The sequence below is a fragment of the Protopterus annectens genome, chromosome 10.part0, assembly GCF_019279795.1.
Source record: "Protopterus annectens isolate FY-2018-M chromosome 10.part0, PAN1.0, whole genome shotgun sequence".
In the NCBI taxonomy this organism is placed as follows: Eukaryota; Metazoa; Chordata; order Ceratodontiformes; family Protopteridae; genus Protopterus; species Protopterus annectens.
Genome location: NC_056744.1, coordinates 1,009,810,161 through 1,009,831,939, shown reverse-complemented (window position 1 = coordinate 1,009,831,939; position 21,779 = coordinate 1,009,810,161). Strand labels below are relative to the sequence as shown.

The 21,779-nt window shown below is 41.7% G+C and overlaps 1 protein-coding gene across 1 annotated transcript in view; it reads right to left on the bottom strand.

The window, feature by feature from the left end:
• Positions 1 to 21,779, bottom strand: part of SPATA1 (spermatogenesis associated 1) — a 671,358-nt gene that overhangs the window by 368,607 nt on the left and 280,972 nt on the right. Inside the window, exon 4 of the mRNA XM_044086829.1 lies at positions 13,421 to 13,474. Within this exon, the coding sequence (XP_043942764.1) occupies positions 13,421 to 13,474 (54 nt within the window). The remainder of the gene's footprint in view (positions 1 to 13,420; positions 13,475 to 21,779) is intronic.

Sequence of the window (21,779 nt, the reverse complement as noted above, 5' to 3'; positions counted from 1 at the left end):
TTGGATTTTATTCTCGCCTGTTCCTAGTACCAAAGAAGGGGAACACGTGGAGACCAATTTTGGATTTATCTCTCCTCAACACTTATCTGGACATTCCCAAGTTCAAGATGTTGACGTTACAGCAACTGTTACCTCTGCTGGGCAAGGATCACTGGATGGTAACTTTGGATCTCAAGGAAGCTTACCTTCATGTGCCCATAAGGCTAAGTTGCAGAAAGTATCTGAACTGGAGATTTTCATTATCAGTTCTCTGCATTGCCCTTTGGCTTATCTACTGCGCCCAGAGTATTCACAAAGGTTCTGGCTCCAGTGATAGCTTACTTCAGGCTTCAAGGCATTCAAATTTATCCTTACTTGGACGACTGCCTGATTCTGGCTCAAGAAAAGAACACCTTCTACAGCATCTGGAATATGTCATAGCAGTGCTAAGATGCCTAGGGTATTCTGTGAACGAAATAAAGTCCAGTCTAGTACCCTCTCAAGACATGTGCTTTCTGGGTGTGAGACTGAATACAGCAGCCCAGATGGCCTTTTTAACCCCGGACAAACAACAGAGTCTGTCACTTTACTTCCATCAACTATCTCATCAGTCCGTGCTGACTGCAAGGACAGTCCTTCAAGCATTAGGGTTCATGGCATCTTGTATTCTGGTGCTTCCCAATGCCAAACTGCATATGAGGAAGCTGCAATGGTATCTCAAAAATGTATGGACACAGCACTGCCAAGATTTGGACACTGTCATTCAAATAATACCTTGCCTTCAAAAGGAATTCTTGTGGTGGGCTCAGGAATGTCACCTAAACAAGGGACTCTCTGTGACCCGGCCAGAGGCGAGTCAGATTTTAACGACAGATGCCTCGGACACTGCTTGGGGAGCTCATCTAAATGGAAAGTGGATACAAGACAAGTGGCCTGCCAGACTACAGCATCTACATATCAACATGAAGGAGATGTTAGCAGTCCAGTTTGCATTGATGGCGTTCAAGGAGTTACTTCTTCCAGGGCAGGTGTTGATTCTGACAGACAACACAACTGTCATGTGGTACATCAACAAGCAAGGGGAACACATTCTTATCCTCTATGCAGGCAAGCAATGATTTTATGGGAGACTGCGGAGCCTGCAACTGACTCTTCAGGCAAGGTTTCTGCCAGGAGCACAGAACTCCCTAGCAGATGTATTAAGCAGACAAATCATGGATCCCCACGAGTGGAAACTGGATCTTCATGTATTTCAGAAATTGACAGTGTCATGGGGAACTCCAGACATAGATCTGTTCGCTTCTCCACTAAACCACCAGCTGCCAAAGTATTGCACAAAGGGGTTTCATCACACAGCTTGGAAAGTGGATGCTCTGTCTTTCAGTTGGAAAAACCTTCATGTCTATGCTTTTCCACCTCTACCTCTTCTTCCAAAGGTATTACTAAAGGTCAGACAGGACAGGCCAAGGATGATTTTGATAGCTCCAGATTGGCCTCGCAACACTGGTACCCACTTCTAAGGAGTCTTGTAAAGAAGCCTCCATGGCCTTTACCTCTGATTCCTCATTTGTTATCTCAGAAGGACGGTCATCTGCTCAATGTCAAGCTTCAATCTCTCCATCTCACAGCTTGGCATATTCTGTGTTGAAACATGGAAGGTCTCAGCTTCCTCAACAAGTTTTAAATGTGATTATGGAAGCTAGAAGGCCTAGTACTAGGAGAGTGTACGCAGAAAATGGAAGAGATTTTTATTTTGGTGTACAGCAAAGAATTTGGAGATTTCAGAGCCTAATTTGAGTGTGGCTCTTCAATATCTTACTGAGTTATTGGACAAGGGTTTGTCTTTCTCTTCCATAAAGATTCATGCTGCAGCAATTTCAGCTCACTATGATTGTGACCCACCTTTGTTTTCGCATCCTTTGTTCAAGCAGTTTCTTAGAGGGGCAAAGAATATAAGACCCCCAAGCTCCTACTCCTGCTTGGGATCTCAATTTTGTGTTGGAAAAACTTACTCTACAACCTTTTGAGCCGGCAGCTACTGCTGAATTGAAATATTTGTCATGGAAGACGGCTTTTCTGTTGGCTATTACTTCTGCAAGAAGGGTGTCTGAGTTGCAGGCCCTTATGGCAGTAGAGCCCTTTTGATTTTCCATAAGGACAGGGTATCATTACGTACTAATCCTTCCTTTATGCCTAAGGTGGTTTCTAGTGTGGCTTTAAACCAAACTATTCATTTGCCTACGTTTTTGCAGATCCTCAAAATAAAGGGGAAAAGATTTTGCACACTTTAGATGTACACAGGCAATTGCGTTATTATTTGAGCAGGACTAAAGATTTTAGGCAGTCTCAGCAGTTACTTGTTTCTTTTGCTTTAAGTTCACAGGGCAAACCTGTGTCAAAACAAACTATTTCTAGGTGGATTGGCTTTTGCATTGCATTTTGTTATTCCCATCATGGCAAAGAGGTTCCAGCTGGGATTAGGCCTCATTCCACTAGGGCTACTGCCACTTCAACAGCATTTCTAAGGGGTGGCAACTAAGGATATTCTGGAAGCAGCTACTTGGAGTTCAGTGCATACTTTCTCTAGGCATTATCACCTGCCTATATACTCTAAGTCTAGAGCTGGTTTTGCCACAGCTGTTTTACAAGGCATGTTGTCAGCTCCTGCTACTTTATAATTTGCCAGCCTCCCTTACCTCTGCTTTGGGATTCTACCCAATAGTCAGGACTGCAGCAAGGGAAGACGAAGAACATAGTACAGTTTTGTACCTACCATAAATGTAGATGTTCGAGGATTCCCTTGCTGCAGTCCAATTTCCCCTCCTTCCCCTCTGTGTTTCAGGGTGGTTGTGTAGGTGCCTTTACATGCTTATATTTTTTGTATATATATTCCTGTATATATTGTACATGTTTATTGGTGCAGGTTGTTTTTGGGACTTGTCTTTTTGGGTCTTCTGACATCTGGGGCAAGAAAAGACTGAGGAAATGACGTCGGTCATGCGCATTAGTACCCTGACGTACTGACGTCAGTCTAGGGCGCCATGACCGACGTCAGCCTTATACTCTGGTATTCGGGCCGACTGGGACGCGGACTATACCCAATAGTCAGGACTGCAGCAAGGGAATCCTCGAACATCTACATTTATGGTAGGTACAAAACTGTACTTTCTAATGCTTTTGCTTCTAGATTCTCCTCTTTATTCAGCTTTTCTTCAAGAACTGCAGTTTGTTACCACAATATTTCTCATCCACAAAAATAGAAAATTTGTCCCATGTACTGTCTATCCATTTTGTTAGTTTAAGCAGATCCTTTTCATTGTGTCATTTTAATAACTCAACATAATAAAAAATGTAGGCTAGCTGTTGTGGAGTACATCCTCTTATCTAACCCCCCCCCCCCAGGTGGCTGGTTCTTCCCAGGATCAACAAGTAAAAAGAAAACAAAACACTTCTTTATTTGGAGTGATCCTCTGTTGTATTCCAGTAAGGACTTTGCAGAGACCTTTAATTTGTCCAGTTTATGCAAAGTAATGACTGTTTTCATCTATCAGACATTATCAGATACAATGTTTTTTCCTGTATTGTATCTAAAGAAGTCTAATAGATGAAAGCACTCTGCAAGGATAAGCATCTAAATAAGAAAAAAAATCTAATATCTTACAATATGCACTAGGCTATCACAGGAGCTAGACACTTTGTGGATATTCTTGAAACAGCAGATAGTCCAAAAGATACTACAGACAACTGATAGTGTGATCGAGACACAGAAAACCTTAGGAAACGTGAAATCTGTAGAGTATGGTTGTGTAAGTAAACTTACCATAACAGTAGATGTTTGAATCATCACAGCTACAGTAGCCTAAGCTACGTGGGTCATATCCTACATAGGATATGAGACGGCCAGCTCCCAAAGCATCAGGGCACCTTCCACATGGACAAACCATTATCTTGATCTGAGCTGTCTAAAAACAGAAGTTTGGGCACCAAACTCTTCAGAGATTTCATGCCAGCTGAAAGATGGAGGTTGAGCCCAGAGAGGACATTGCTAGGAACAACAAAAAATAAATGTCCACACTCTGGCATAAAAAAACACACCAAAAACAATGGACTATGTAGGGATGAAGTGGCTACTGCATAAGTGATCATTCAAACATCTAATGTTATAATATGTTTGCTTACACAACTGTAATATGTTCATATTGATCACTGCTGCAGTAGCCTTAGCTATATGGGTAGATTACCATAGCTTAGAACAACTGGAAAATGGAAGGAAAAGGTGGAGAATGCTCTAGCAAAGCCTGGCCTAGACCGGGAGAACAAGTCTAGCTTGCAGTGCTTTGTAAAAGTGTGTATAGAGGACCAAGTTGCTGCTTCTAGAATACTTTGAGAGTCCATCCCTTTTCAAAAAGCCAAAACTCCAGTAGAATATACCTTGACTGTGCCTGGAATAGTTTTGTTTTGGTGGAAATAAAAGGTCATAGCCCAAGACAACCATTTGTAAATAGTCTGCTTTGACACAGGTTGTCCATTCTTCTTACCTTCACAACAAATGAAAAACTGACTGGAAGTTATGAAAGATTTTGTTCTGTCAAAATAGTACCTGAGTTGTCTGTGAACATCAAGGGTAAGCAATATCCTTTCTCCCACATTTTGGGGTTCAGGAAAGGACACAGGGAGATGGATAGTTTGACTTAAAGTAAACTCAGATACCACTTGAGGCATAACAGAAGGAAAACTTTTGAAAGAAACTCTTGTCTCCGTGAAAAGTGAGATAAGGTTGGTCCACCATAACAGCTTGCAATTCAGATACTCTTCTTACAGAGGTCAGAGCAACCAGTAAAACTATTTTCAATGTTAAGAACTTCAAGTCAGTCAGATAAGCTGGTTTAAATGGAGCATTAGCAGTTCTAATACAAAATTAAGATCCCAAGGAGGAGCCATTAGTTTTCTTAGAGGTCTGTTATGCAATAGCCCTTTCAAAAATATTTGACACAGGAATGCCTTGAAAGAGGAAGATCCATGGGCAGATGTGCTGCAATGGCCAACAAATGAATCTTGATCGAAAAGCATGACAGGCCATAAGAAAGTAACACACACAAATATTGAAAAACAAGAGAAACACAAGAAGCACTAGCCCTGAATGGGTGCTGCTGGTTGTTGCTGGCACAGACAAGAAAACATTTTCCATTTGCTAATACATAATTTTCTTGTAACAATCTTTTTTGCATCCATTAGTACCTGCTGCACATACTCAGTAAACAGGTGCCTAAAAGGATTAAGAGCTTATCATCCAGGAAGTCAGCCGAAGTTGTTTGTGGTCTGAATATACCAAACACCTCCCTTCTCCTGTGAGTACATCCAGTCTGTGAGGAAGCTTGTGGCAACTTCCCTTGGCCAATTGCAAAGGAAAGAGGTCTGGGCTAGAAAGGAGTCACCACAATGATCTTCAGAGATTCCTTCTGAATCCTCAAGAGTACCCCGGACATCAGTGGAAATGGTATAAAAGCCATAGAGGAACATTCCTGTCCAAGAAAACAAAAAGGTATTTGTCTTTCTAGCCTTCTTGTGTAGAGTCCTGGTGCAGGATTTTGCCAGCAGATTGTTCAGAGTGGAGACAAAAAGGTCTACTTGAGGAACTCACCTCAGATGAGTCAATTATTGGAAGACCTCCTCATATAGTTTTCATTTGTGAGGGTCAGGGATATTTGATGCTTTCATGAGTTCTCTTGTCACAAATTACAGAACTGGAATCTGAAAAAAAAATGGGTGCTGGTGCTGGGACCAAAGAGACTTCAGATACCACTGTATCTTTCTCATGTGGAGTCTTGCCAGAGTTATCATAAGAATCATAGATACCATGAGACCCAGAATCCTGAGGTATTCATTTGTAGTGAGTGAAGTCTAAATGGAAATCCCCAGGAATAGATCTAAATAGAGATCTATTTTTCTTTAGAAGAAAAGCTCTTTGCACTGAGGTGTCTAGTGGACATTCCAGGAACACAGTCCTATGTGGTGAAGCCAAAAAAAAAATTGTCTATTCTCTTGGAATCTCAGACTGTGTAGGTCTCTGACCCAAGTGAAATATTCCTGACACTTTGAAAAAGACTCTGCAAAGATGAGCAAGTAATCTAAATATGGAAAAATGTGGTTATCCTGTAGCCTGCAATGTGCTATGAATGGAGCTAAACAGTTTCTGAAAACTGCAAAGAAAAAGACTGGAAAAACACCGCTATGTAAAAATGATTTAATGTAGATAAATCCAAAAGTGTAAGCGCTTTCGGGTTCAACAACCCTTCATCAGACAATGAAACACACAAGAACTTTCCTTTTTAAAATTAGTTACAACCAATCAGCTCTTAATAAATAACCCGCCTTTTTTGTAAAGCAGGTTTTAAAGGTATCATCTCATTTAAGCCTGGAAACCTGTGAGAAGTGAGTGTAACAATCCATTTTGACTCTAAAGTCTCTGTGTGTAGCTTAATGTCCCCTCCTCTAATGCCCAACCGTACATTAGTGATGGCCTTAAACAAAAAGGTATGTGTGGGATTCCTCTCCACATGCCTATATAGGGCATTCTGTTCAACCTTGTTTCTAATGCATGAAAGATGTTGTAATATTCTAACCTTTAACATGTTAGTAGTCATGCCTACATAGTAGGCTGGACATTGCTCACACACAGCTATATAAACAACATGCGTTGTCCTGCAAGTAGCCCTGGCTTTGAAGTGAAACAATTGCCCAGTTGATGGATGCACAAAGGTGGGGTCCTTGTGTATACTCTTACAGGCCTTGCAAAAACCACAAGGTAAAGTTCCTGCTTTGGTCATAAGAGGTTTGCTGCCAGGAGTGTCCCTCTCTCTACACAGCAGATCCTTTAAATTGGTATTACGTCTATACCCAAAAAAAGGGTTGGATCCAACTATGTCACTCAACCTGGCATCACTCCTTAAAATGTTCCAGTTACTACTGATTATAGCTTGAATGTCTGTGATGTTACTACTATAAGTGAAATACATTCTAACCCTACTTGGTCTAGAGTGTGTGTGCAAAGAATGCCCTTCCTCCTTCTCTTGTCTCAACCATGGTTTAAACTTGTTAGTTCTTCCCAATAAGCTATGATCAACCTTGGTCTTCACCATACGGTCATCATAACCCCTAGTGATGAAGTTAGTTTTCAGATTGTCCACTTCTATTTGAAATTGTTCCTCTTCTAGACACAATCTGGATGTCCTACATAACTGACTCTGTACTATATTGGGAAACATGAACCGTGGGTGCATACTATCAAATGACAATAAATGATTTGTCCAACAATCATTTCTATATAAACTGGAAGAAAAACCTTTCTGATCATGTCTAATCCTTTTATCCAAAAATCTATCTGTTCGGTGGAATATGTCATAGTAAATCTAAAGAAAGAAGTGGTGGAATGTAAATATTCAAGAAAATCATGTAATAAATCTACACTACCCTGCCAAAACATAAAAACATCATCAACAAAACGTGCATAGGCTCCTATGTACTTAGCCCAAACCATGTTGTTAAAAATGGTTTCACTCTCCCAGTAATACAGGACCAAATTGGCATAGGTGTTAGCACAGGGGGTGCCCATGGCTACCCCCTGTGCCTGCCTATAAGCCTGTTGTCCACCAATAAACACATTGTTCTCCAATACTAGAGACAAAAGAGTACTAATCAAAGAAATCTTATGATGATCCTCACCCATGCTTCGCAAAACATGTTCTACTGCCTTAATACCATAACAGTTGCCTATCACAGTAAAGAGACTCTGTACGTCCAATGTCACCATTGTAGTATTAGCATGTGTATCTTTCAACTCAAAGGCCCTTACCATATGCAAAAAACGTTTTGTATCTTTCAAAATATTCTGTATTCTATCTACATAAGGTCTTAAAGTATGCTCTAACCAAATAGAGATGTTCTCAGTGACCCTCCCCCGACCTGAAACTATAGGTCTAAGGGGTGGGTCAACCAAAGATTTGTGTATCTTTGGTAGAGCTTTGAATACAGGGGTGGTGGCTTTGTTAATCATCAAAAATTTAAACAGATCATCACCTATCAACAATTCAAAATTCAATTTCCTTAAAGCTGCATGTACATCTTCTACCACTCTATGAATGGTAGCTGGGTTGATAGGAATATATGTAGTGTGATCCGCCAACAAACCTTTTACTTTGGAATGATAAAACACACTATCCAAAATAACCACTGCCCCTCCTTTGTCAGCCATCTTGATAATAATGTCAGTGTTGTTGGATAGCCCATTCAAAGCTGTCTGCTGTTGTTTGGTGAGGTTAAAAAACTTATTTTGCTCTCTGTTGCCAAAGTAACGTATCAAGTCTCTTTCACAACTGTTAATAAATAAATTCATAGCTGGAGTAAATGGTGGTATATAGGTACTGGGCTGTTTCAGAGCTGTTCCCATGTGCGTACTGTCATTGTCATTGTCAAAGCTGCCATTAAAAACACATTTCAGGGCCAAGTTTCTACAAAACATCATGATGTCCAGAACAATATCATTAAAAGTACTGGCCCTCCCAGGCACAAACGTTAAACCTTTATTTAAAACACTCATCTCAGCCTCATTCAGCACATAAGAGGATAAATTAAAAACCATACCAAAATGATCACTATTAGTCACTCCTGGATCCTTCTCTTTTTGTTGGGGTCCCTCCCCTCGCTCAGAGATCTCTTCCATGCTCCACGTTTCTTTACGGGAGCTGGAAGCCTTTCAAAAAAATGCTGGCGCCCCTGTGTTGTCTTCGGTCGTGCTCCTTGTTCATTCTCCCCTGTGGACCCCCTGAGGCTACCATTTGTAGCTCCCATCGATACGTCCTCCACTGCTAACAATGCCGTGTCATCCGATGTTTCTGAACAGGCCGATAAAGGCTTCCCTAATGTCCGCTCCCTGTCATCAACAAGTTCCAAGTGTGGATTATCCATTACACTGGAAATAGACTGCCCAGCTTCCAAAGGAGTGGAAGGAAGCACACCTGTGCTCAGCGGGACAACACCCGCTTTGTCAACATCGCTTGGCTCTCTCCTTTCACGTCCTCCTTGCTGATTCTCCCCGAGCTGGCGTCCTGACGTGATGCGTGCATGGCGTCCTGGAACATTGGACGAGGCCCCATGGTGTTTCGGCCAGACAAAGATATTGCCTGCAGAAAAATCATCAAAATCACGTTTAAGTTTATTGGTCTTCTGACTCCGTAGCCTTTCATTACTATCAGATAAGGCACGTTGTAAATCAATTAGCTTAGTGGTAAATGCTGCCCCTTTAAAATCATCCTTAAGCTTAGCGTGCAGCATGTCCACCTCCTTCTGTAGCTCTAACATTTAACAAAGCGCATAAAAGCACTTACACTTTTGGATTTATCTACATTAAATCATTTTTACATAGCGGTGTTTTGCCAGTCTTTTTCTTTGCATTTTGTCTTCTTTTGGACTGGCGAACTTTGGCTAAAGCACGGAACATTGTTTTTTGGCAGTTTCTGAAAACTGTTGGAGGAGTGAATAGCCCACAGAGCAAAGCAGAGAACATATAATGTAATCCAGACTCATAAAACCATAAGAAACATATGAAATCTGGTTAGATAGCCAGGTGATAATAAGCATCTTTTAAATCAAAGGTACCAAAAAACTCAAAACAGGAAGAAAGGGTGATAGGTTGTGAAGGGAAAGCATTTTGAACTTGGGCACTGTCTCAAACTGGTTTAGGGAAGAAATGGCCCAAAACTGGTCTCTTTGGCACCAAAAACATTCTTGAATAAAACATCATCCCATCTGGGAAAGAAGAATTGTTTTGATTACCCACTACAAAACCATGTGTTGTAGGACAGTAAAGAACAGGGGAGTTTGGTTTGGTGGATGTGGAATAATTCCCCGTAAAGGAGGAGTTTCTTCCAGCTGCCATCTGTAAGCCTGGTGAATCAGTCTCAGAACCCATATCTCTGAAACAATCTGTGGCCAAAGAGATAAATGGAGATTCAGACTTTCTGGTAGGGATAAGGGACTACTGGAGGTGGAGGTGTGGGACAAAGTCTCTTACATAGTCATTCTGACTTATCTGATGATCTTTTTGGGGTCCTGATTTCTTTTTGAAACCTCCCTGCCACTGTTTTATCTGGCAAGTATTAACTTTAATATATGAACATGACAACTGAGAATGCAAAACATAAGTGTTGCAGAAGAAGTTTTCCCATCCTTCTTATTAGGGGAGAGATCAGTATTAACCAGATGTTTAGCAGCAGCTGGATTCAAAAGAAAAATTAATGTTGGGTCTGATCTGGGATTAGTATATAAAAACTTATATGAGTGAAGGACTTTATACAATCTATCTGCTTTTTGTGGGGCAGCAGGCAGGCTGTCAGGCAATTTACAGGCTGTGACAGAAACATCTGCCAATGTTGAAAGAACAGGAGGAATTGAAATAGTTTCTGGAAAATCCAGTTGTAGTAAATCATAATACTTTTTCAGGGCAGTGGCATAGCCGGCCTTAGGCATAGGCCAACTAGGCAGCCATCTAGGGCGCCAGTCTAGCAGGGGTGCTTTTCCAGTATTTATTTGGTGTAGGTAGACCAGGATGGGGGCACCAGGTAGTGTGATGAGGGGCACCATGGAGCCCTTTTGCCTAGGGCACCAGTTGACCTAGGGCCATTCCTAGACAGTGGAATGCCATTATACTCTCATTGAAACACCTGATTAATTCTGGAAATAGCTTCAGAGAAAGAGAATCCTTCAAAGGGAATGGCAGAAGACACATTCTCTTTAGAATCTGAATCAGAAATCTCAGGAGAGACAACAGAATCTGTCCTTTCATGGTCATTTTGTGGTTCAAAAGCTTAAACCTCTTCAGAAAATAAAGGTCCCTTTCTCTTTTATCAGAAACAGCTGAAACAGAAGGGTGAAGAGCTTAAAGTCAACTCTGAACTAAGCTCAATAAATCACTCCTATCCAAAGTGACTGAGACAGGAGTGGTTCCCCCTTGCCCACCAAGGGCACACCAGCCGATGCAGAGGATGCGTCTAACCTCCGGTCCATGGTGGTTGTATTGACTACACCAGAGAGAGACAACAAAAAATATGAATGGACTGAGGAACCAAAAATGGCAACAGCAGAGCCACTCATTTGTGGGTAAGCACTTTAAATTAGTTTTAACAACTTTTTCCCACAAAAGTGGAAAATAATGCTCCTGTTTGAAAGTTACTACAACTCATATGACAGTCAATAAAATACTTTTTCCTAAAAAGTTCACTTTCTGCCATAAATTAAAAATGCAGTTTTTTTTCCCAAAGAGAACACATCCGCCCAGCAATAGAAACATTAGTTAACTATTGATCCTATTGATGCTCTTTGGCATCAGAAAACCACAGAAGGACTTGGAGCCCAAACTATTATTTTTCTTCAGCTCAGCTTGAGCTGAATACTGATTTGGATGCAAGGAAGGTGCCCTTGAAGCTTTGGAAGTTGGCCAACTGTTGTATCCTGTACAGGATACAATGCATACAGTTAAGGTTACTGCAGCAATGATAATAATGATGAACATCTAAAGATACACAAAGATAAAATACTGCATGAATATAAATGAATATTAAAAGAGAAAACACACAAAGATTACCACAGAAAGCCAATTAAATAAAGGCAACAAGAATCCCCAAATAAACTACTAAGAAAAAATGTTGACTAGTGGAAACATTACTGCTTATACATATATGTTTTTGTTTTAGTTCTTGGGAGTTTCCACCAAAAGGATTGCCCATGTGAGTGTTTTGGGGTTGCAATAAGCATATCATTAGCTAAATCAATTTAAATGATGGTGGGTGAGCATCACCAATTGCATATATGTATTTTTCAGTTCTTAGAGTTGCCACCATAATGATTACTGTTGCAAATAGGGAAGGGTTGGCATAATGGTTCAGGCCTTAAATTCATAAAAACAAGGTACAGGGTTTGATTCTGACCACTGGTTATTAGCTAGACTTCTAATCATCTACAGATTGATAGCCTAGTATTTACCAATGAACCTATGCATATTTCTGAGGCTGTGTTACCAAACAGTACACATGCAGGTGTAGAAGTGTGCTACTGATATGCAAGTCTTCCCATTTTGACACTCACCTGCCAGAATGCAGTTGGGTATTGTTTAGTTTTAGTTTCTGTTTATAAACTGTATTGTACAATAGTAGACAACAGTTTGACAGAAGAATCTCTGTCTGACTACCCTGAAAATGTAATACTAAAATTCCACAGTTAAAAAGTTATAACCCTGCATAGCAATCAGTTAAAATGTGCAGAGGAGATATTTTACATTAAAATAACCATAAATATATAATTATCATACATAAATAACTGAATTTAAAATCCAAACTGCGAAACAATGTATAAATGTCCATTTTATTAGTGGAATAAGGCACTAGGGTGTGTGCATGGTACAGATATTACCACATGCTCAAGGAGTGCAAGGCATTCATCCTTCAGGGTCTTGCTGCACAGTACTGCTCCTGGGTATACAGTAATATCTTTACAATGCATACCCCCTCACATTGTATTACATACATATTTCATCGTAAATTCAACTATAATAATGGGTAGCAAGATTATGGACTACAAAATTACACAGTGGCATGTTATAAAGGATTATGCTTATTTTTTGAACAATATGTGGATCATACCATAAAATTCTACATCTATATTCTTGAAATGCTGGTTAAAGGCTCAATAAAGAAGACTTAAAAATCATAAATGATGCAAGTATAAACCTACCACTTGTCATAATAGATTGCTAGACTAATGGCCCTAGGGCCTTTACAAGTCTAGCCATGTAATAATCCAAGTATCCTTATTGACCATAATTAGATGGTCATTGTTAGCAGAGCAATTCTGTGATCAGCACCGACTGCTCCTGTGGAACATAGGTGCCACCCTTGGAGTGAATTTATGGTCACCCATCCAGTTATCAAGGTAAATTAGTACCAGGCTAACTGCCCTTGTGGGCTTTTCCAAGCACAGCCAATTGTGAGAATCAAACCTTGCCCCTTGTGCCTATTAGGTGAACACCTTAACCACTATGCCAACCTCCCACCCTCTTACTGTGCTTAAATTTGCATTCCTTTTTACATAGTGTTCAGTTTATCTGTCAGTTATGTAACCTTTATTTGGTTTAAGTGAAGCCTGGTATAGCCAGTTTCCATTATTATTATTTAAGCTAAATACTAAATATGCTTGGTTTGAGTACCTTCCTAAACTTTTTTTTTGTCTTTTTCCCAGAACCTGCATTTCAGTATATTGCAGTGTTTCTATTTATAGGTTAGTTACCTATGCTTGCTTCTGAAGCCTTTATTTAGGTTCCTGGAAATTATATATTACAAAGAGAACAAATCATTCATTAAAATGAAGCTCAGTAAATAATAGGTATACATACATAGGGTGGAGCAAATGCTTTGATCTTCAGTTCTGATTCTTGTTTTAATCTGACCTAAAAAAGACAGAAATGACAAAATTCATGTTGAATAAACACATATGGGACACTAATATGTTACACACTCCAAATAGTGATGCCACTGAGCAAAATTATTTTGCATACCCCAGTTATGAAACTTCTTGTATAAAGGTGATCATAAGTAATTAAATGTAGTTTTTTTTTTTTGGGGGGGGGGGGTCCTGCACATTAAATGAGAACCCCATCCAAAAGTCAAGCTTTTTTCTTTCCAAAATGTGATTTTCCTCCCCTATAGTCCAGCAGTGAATACTTCACATACAAAAAAGCATAATTTGATAATTATGTTTGCCTTTCTTTCCTGCATTTGTCTCATCTGTTACATCACAAAGGTTATTAAGAGTGGCATAGTAATTAAGTTAGGTCACTTATCCCAAATACAGAGCCATTAAGAAAACAATGCTTCTTAAACAATGGCATTTAAATTTGCCTTATCAGTTACAGATTGCCAGCATCACATGTCAGATAAGTAGTGTAACCCGGAATCAGAACAAAAGCAGGGCTTTCAAGCTTAGTTTTCAGATGCAAGTGTCTTTCCCATTAATTAAACTCTCAGTGACACAAGAAAGAAAATATGTTCATCTAATCCTTAGTTTCTGTCAGTATTTGATTTTGCATTTTTTCTACACACTGTATTTTCTGTAAAAGTGCATTTTTCTTTTGGTGTTTTGTTACAGCATTTTTGCATTGTATACACTCTTTTGTTGAGACAAGTCAGTGAGTTGGGGAAAGAAGATCGCTACAATATCTAAAAGGGTGAATGTAAACCATCTCAGCCCAAGTAACTAACGCCTATAAATCACAGGGATCAGATTTCTCACACTTAAACATTGAACTGCACTTGTTATTTGAAAAGAACAATTAACTTAATTACATTTTCAAGCCTGTCATTCAAACATGCAGTAACAGATATGGCCACTAATGAAAATCAAATAATGCAAATTAAATAAAAATGCGGATCGATGCTGACAGTGAAAAAATATATGTTTTTTTTTTTCGTTTTTTGGGTAAGGTTCTCCTTTAAGAAAATAATTAGGAGATTATTAGCAGACATCCAAGCAACCTCCACCCCCCAACACTAACCATGAAACACATACTTCACAAAACCAGTGTGCCACGCAATCACAGCCCTCGACTACATGAAAAGAGACATAGAGGAGCTCTCCGATCATGTAGCCCAGGCTGGTATGACCCTGACCTTGAGCAGCATCTTACCCTCACCTAGAATGATGCCGCAGTATAAAGACAAAATGATCGATTTTAACAATTGGCTAAAATTTTGGTGTCATTCAAAGGGGATCCAGTGCCTGTCAGCCTGGGATGACATGCTCAACAAGCCACAGTGCTTCGCTAGGGATGGCTTGCACCTGTCACCCTTGTGCTTTTGGATACTGGCAAAGGCTCTTGCCACCCACATAGTGCCTTTTTTAGACAAGGCTCAAAAGACAAACCCACCTCCATAGAAAACACAAAGAACAAGAAAACTAAGGTTAATGCTGCTAAATGCCAGAAGTCTGAACCTCAAAATGCACGCACTCGAGGCTCTCCTCAGTATGGAGAACATTGATATCTGTGCAGTGACAGAAACCTGGTTCAAGGCTCCAGAGAGCACCCTAGCACTACCAGGTTATACCTCATATCATGCTTTTCGACCCCAAAACTCGGACCAAACCACAAAAGGAGGGGGAGTATCCATATTTATCAAGGATACCCACACCTCCAGGTTAGTGGCATTGCACGAAGCATCAGAAACCATCCATGTGCAACTAACAGTGGGCAAAACTGCCTTTCAGTTTATAGCATGCTACAGACCACCTTCTCAAAATCAAGAATCCCACTCGGCTTTCCTGAAAACATTGTAGAACATGAAGATCTCTCCAAACACCATTATATTGGGTGACTTCAACTACCCAAACATAGACTGGGAGCATTACTCAAGCCCCAACACCCTAGCCCAAAGGTTCCTGGAATTTATAAACTCAAATGCCATGGAACAACTAGTCACAACTCCCACAAGAGGGGAAAACATAATTGACTTGATCATCACCAACATGGGGACCCTATGCTCCAAACCAGAAGTATACCCCTCATTGGTAAGATCAGACCATAAATTAATTTCACTGGATATCCAAAACCCGACCCCACCCCCAGCCCAGACAACCACCGTGAAAAACTTCTCAAAAGCAAACTTCACACTTCTCAAAACCGAGGTGGAATCCTTCAAGGCCTCCGGGCCAGTGGAAACTATGGCCCAAACCACAGAATCCTATATAAACGCATTCTATGGACACCTCCAGGAATGCATGGATCATGCTATCCCAAACAAAACCAAGACCCAATCGTCCAAAGGCAGGCGTCCAGTCTGGTGGACCCCAGCCATAAATAAGTTGTACAACAGAAGGAGGAAGCTACTACATAATAGAGCAAAATCCCTAAAAGGGAAGGCATCTCTGATCAGTACTAGCAAAAAATTACAATCCCTCATAAAATCCTCCAAGGCCAGCTTCGAGAGAAAAATTGCACAGGACACTAAAGACAATCACAAGGCTTTCTTTAACTATAGGAACCTAGGATGCAACTCCCAGATATGCTCAGAGTTGATTCTAAACGACAAAAAATACACTGAACCCACAGACATTGCCAACATCCTAGCAGACAGGTTCAGTGCAAACTTCTACCCCCTCCCCCCCCAAAAGAGCAAATATCTATCCCAGCAGAGTGCAGCCTCCCTAACATCTCAGATGCTCAGGTGAAAGCCGCCCTCTCCAAAGCAAAAAACACTGCTTCAATGGGACCAGACGGAGTCCTGGGTTGCATCCTACATGAACTCCAAGAAGAACTAAACCCTCACATAAAACTGCTGTACAATCTCAGCCTCACTACAGGATATGTACCCAAATAATGGTGTACAGCAACAGTGGTCCCACTCCACAAAGGTGGTGCCTCAACGGACCCTGGTAACTATTGCCCCATAAGCCTGACTAGCCTTATCTGCAAGGCCATGGAGAGGATCATCATGGAACTCATAAACAAAGACATTAGAGACCTACAGACACTAGATCCTACCCAATTCAGCTTTGTCAAGGGCAGATCTTGCCTCTTGAACCTGGTCGACTTTTTCGAAAAACAGTCACCAAGGCCATAGATGAAGGGAAGGTAGTCCACACAGCCTATCTGGACCTCGCAAAGGCATTTGACACAATACCCCACTCGGGCATCATAGATAAGCTATCCAGCTTAAATATAAACCCCTATGTCACAAGATGGGTTTCTAACTGGCTCAAAGACAGAACCCACAGAGTCAGAATTGCCGGAGCCGTGTCAGACTCAAAACCGGTTACAAGTGGTGTCCCACAAGGCTCTGTTCTGGGACCTCTCTTGTTCGGCATATACTTTTCCGAGGCACAGGCCAACACGGGGGGACTATGGCTGACCAAGTTCGCAGATGACTGCAAACTCAGCGCCATAATTGACTCTCCAGCTGACACAAACATCCTCCAAAAAGGTCTCACAGAGACGGATAACTGGTGCCAGAGCCATGGCCTAAAGCTAAATGCCAAAAAGTGTATAGTCATACCCTTTGGCAAAAACAAAGTGCCCACAAATTACCACATAGGTGGTAACCCATTAAGTACGGAAGAAGTAATTAGGGACCTGGGGACTCAAGTTGATAGCAATCTCTCCTTCGACAACCACATCACCAAAGTGGTTAGAAAGACCTTCTACATAGCCCACCTTATCATGAAAGGATTCACATCTAGATCAAGTGAGGTAATAGTGCCCCTTTATTCATCCCTCATCAGGCCCATCATAGAATACAATGCCCCTTTTGGGATGTACCTTACCCGACACCTGCAGCAACCTAGAAAGACCCCAAAAGTACCTCACAAAGAGGATCAAGGGACTCCAACAGATCCCATATGCTGCCCGGTTAAAAAAACTCCAGCTCTACTCAGTTGCATGCCGCCTACTTCGTGGCGATCTATGCCTGACATACAAAACTATGTCCAACCCAGAATTAATGGACATGCTCCACCTCAGAAAATCAAAATCCCTTAGAACCACGTGCTCGAGGGACTTGAACCTCAGCTCAGAAATAAATAGAACATGCTGGAGGGACAAATTCATAACCCAGAGGCTCCCTTTGCTCTGGAATAGAATCCCAGTCCATGTTAGGCAGAGCACCTCACTGACTCTCTTCAAGAGGAATCTTGATGAGTGGATGGGAGATCATAGGTTTACCCCAGGGATTACTTCTGTGTCACTACTAGACAGAGGCACAGTAAACTAACCTTAAAATGGGCACAGCAAACTCAAATCAAAGGGTGGCGAAAGCCAAACACACTCGGGCTAAGCTTATAAATGCCCCAGGGCAGATAGCCTAGTATGAACCTATGAACCTATAAACCTATGAATAGGTGATTCTATAATGCCCCACTCATTAGGCTGAATAAGGAGAAGGTTACTGTTAGCTGCCTGTCAGGTGCCAGGATCCGCCACATAACACAAGCATTCAGGTCATTCCAGAACAAGTACAAATACGACTCTGTCATTGTCCATGTTGGTATGAATGACCTGAGCTGTACCTCCCTGGACTACATGAAAAGTGACATGGAAGAGCTCTCTGATCAAGTAGCCCAAGCCGGTATGACCCTGACCCTGAGTGGCATCCTGCCCTCACCAAGAATGATACCATGGTATAAAGAAATTTCAACAATTGGCTAAGTTTATGGTGTCATTCAAAGGGGATCCAGTGTCTGTCCGCCTGGGATGACATGCTCGACAAGCCACTGCTTCACTAGAGACGGCTTGCACCTGTCACCCTTAGGCTTTCGAATACTGGCCTAGGCTCTTCCCACCCCCAATAGTGCCTTTTTTAGGCAAGGCTCAAAAGACAAACTCACTGCTGTAAATAGCACAAGTAACAAAAAACTGAGGGTAATGCTAATCAATGCCAGAAGTCTAAACCTCAAAATGCACACACTCGAGGCACTCCTCAGCATGGAGAAAATCGATATATGTGCAGTAACACAAACCTAGTTTAAGGCTCCAGAGAGCACCCCAGCACAACCAGGCTACAACTCATACCATACATTTTGGCCACAGAACCCGGACCGAAATACAAAAGTTGGGGGCGTATCCATATTCATCAAGGATACCCACACCTCCAGGTTAGTGGCACAGCACGATGCTTCAGAGATCATCCACGTGCAAAACTGCAATTCAAATTGTAGCTTGCTACAGATCACCCACCATGTCCCAGGACCGCCATTTCGCATTTCTGGAAACACTGGGAAACATAAAGGTCCTACCGAATGCCCTAATATTGGGTGAATTCAATTACCCAAACATTAACTGGGAGAACTCTACTGAAGTACTAACTCCCTTGCCCAACATTTCCTAGAATTTATAAACTCAAACTACCTGGATCAACTGGTCAACACTCCCACCAGAGGTGACAACATATTGGACCTGGTCATCACCAACATGGGTGACTGGTGTTCCACACCTGAGGTCAACCCCTTGTTGGTTAGATCTGACCATAAACAAATCACTTTGGATATCCACATTCCGCCCCCACCCCCGGACAAGGAAACCACTGTGAAAAACTTTTTAAAAGCAAACTTCAAGTTACTTAAGACCAAGGTGGAAAGTTTCAAAGCGCCCATGCTAAAGGATAACGCTGTCCAAGCTGCAAAATCCTTTACTAATACATTCTATGGGCACCTACAAAAATGCATGGATCGTGCTATCCCAAGCAAAACCAAGACTCACTCCTCCAAGAAAAGGAAACCAGTCTGGTAAACTCCTGTCATAAACAAGCTACACAATAGAAGGAGGAAACTAGTACAGAAAAGAATAAAATCCCAAGAAGGGAAGACATTCCTGATCAGTATCAGCAAGAAACTACGATCCCTCATAAAATCATTCAAGGCGAGCTTCAAAAGGAAAATTGCCAAGGACTCCAAAGATAACCACAAGGCATTCATTTGCTATGTCAAGAATCTAAGTGGCAATGCCCAGATCTGCTCGGAGTTAGTGCAGAATAGCACAAAATACTCTGAACTGACCAATATCGCCAACATCCTGGCAGCCAGGTGCAGTGCAAATGTCATGCCCCTCTCACCCCCAAAAGGGCCCATAACCATACCAAAAGAATGTAGAGCCCCTGAAATCACAGACACTCAGGTTAAAACAGCCAATGGGACCAGACGGAGTCCCAGGCTGCATCCTACATGAGCTCAAAGACAAACTAATCCCTCATCTAAACATACTGTTCAAACTCAGCCTTTCCACAGGCTACGTACCCATAGAGTGGTGCACAGCAATGGTTATTCCACTCCACAAAGGTGGAGCCAAAACAGACCCCGGGAACTATTGCTCTATAAGCCTGACTAGCTTGGTCTGCAAGGCTATGGAGCACATCATCATGGAACTCGTTAAAAGAGACATTGGGAACCTCCAAACACTGGACCCTACCCAGTTAGGCTTTGTTAAGGGCAGATCACGCCTCCTAAACCTGGTGGACTTCTTTGAGACAGTTACCAAGGCTATAGACAAGGGAAAGGTGGTACACACAACCTACCTAGACCTCGCAAAGGCCTTCAACACCATTCTCCATTCTGGTATTATAGACAAGCTCACCAGCCTGAACATAACCCCCTATGTCACAAGATGGGTTGCCAACTGGCTCAGGGACAGAACGCACATGGTGAGAGTTGCAGGAGCTAGGTCCGACTCTAAACCGGTTACAAGTGGTGTTCCCCAGGGCTCAGTCCTAGGACCCCTCCTGTTCAGCATATACTTCTCAGAGGTACAGGCAAGCACAGGAGGACTATGGCTGACCAAGTTCACAGACGACTGAAAACGAGGGGGCTATAATTGACACTCCAGCTGACACAGACATCCTCCAAATGGGTCTCACTGAGACGAATACCTGGTGTCAAAATCATTGCCTCAAGCTAAATGCCAAAAAGTACATAGTCATCCCCTTTGGAAAAAACAAAGTGCCCTCAAACTACCACATAGGTGGTAGTCCCCTAAATACAGAAAACGTAATAAGGGATCTGGGGACCCATGTAGATAGTAATCTCTCCTTTGATAATCACATTGCCAAAGTGGTTAGAAAATCCTTCTATGTGGCCCACCTAATCACAAAAGGGTTCGCGTCCAGATCAAAAGAGGTCATTGTGCCCCTCTACTCATCACTCACCAGACCCATCATAGAGTGCAACACCCCATTTGGGATGTGCTTTACAAGACACCTGCAACAACTGGAAAGACCACAAATGTACCTCACCAAGAGGATCACTGGCCTCAAACAGATGTCCTATGCAGCTCGACTGAAGAAACTCCAGCTGTACTTGGTGCATACCTCCTACTCAGAGGTGATCTCTGCCTGACATACAATGCCATGTCCAACCCAGAATTGATGGACATGCTCCACCTAAAGAAAACCTTATCTCCTCGAGCGACACGCTCTAGGGATCTAAACCTCACCACAACAATAAATAGGACGTGCTGGAAGGATAGATTCCTGTCCCAGAGACTTCCCATGCTTTGGAACAAGATTCCAATCTACATTAGGCAGGGCTCCTCACTAACACTCTTCAAGAGAGACCTTGATGAATGGATGGGAAACAGAAAGTTTACCCCGGGGATCACTTCAGTGGCTCTGCTGGACATAGGCACAGGGAACTAATCTAAGGGGGCGGCGAAAGCCAACACATTCCGGCTAGGCTTATAAATGCCTTTGGGCTGATAGCCTAGTACCTACCTATGAACCTATGAACCTATCAGTTTTTCGTTGGCTAGATTTTGTCGAAACTGGAGTACTTGCTACTCTTCAAGAAAAAGGGTTCATTTTAGCTAGAAAGGTGCAAAAGTAGAATACATGTTTCAAGAAAGTAAAAAGGCACATTCTGGTGAGTTTTTAACTGCATATTTTATTTGTAGTGTCAAATAAATTAACTGTAAACAAGTATTATGTAAAAAGGCTGTACATTTTCTTTCACTATGCAGCTGCTGTTTATGAGTTTGAAGCATGGAATCCAAAATATTTAACTTGAGAGTGAAGTTGGTTATGATCAGAGACCCGGTCATAATTCTTTGTAGTACATGGAGCTTTATCTGCTCCATTACTACTACTATGAGTTACTAAAAAAGTCTAGAGTTAAGGTGTTTTATCAGCTTTCAATGTCTTTGAAGGCTGTAAAGCATTTAGTGTTGTCAAACAGATAACAGACAGAATAGAAGGCTTCCACTATGACCGGATGAAAGTGAA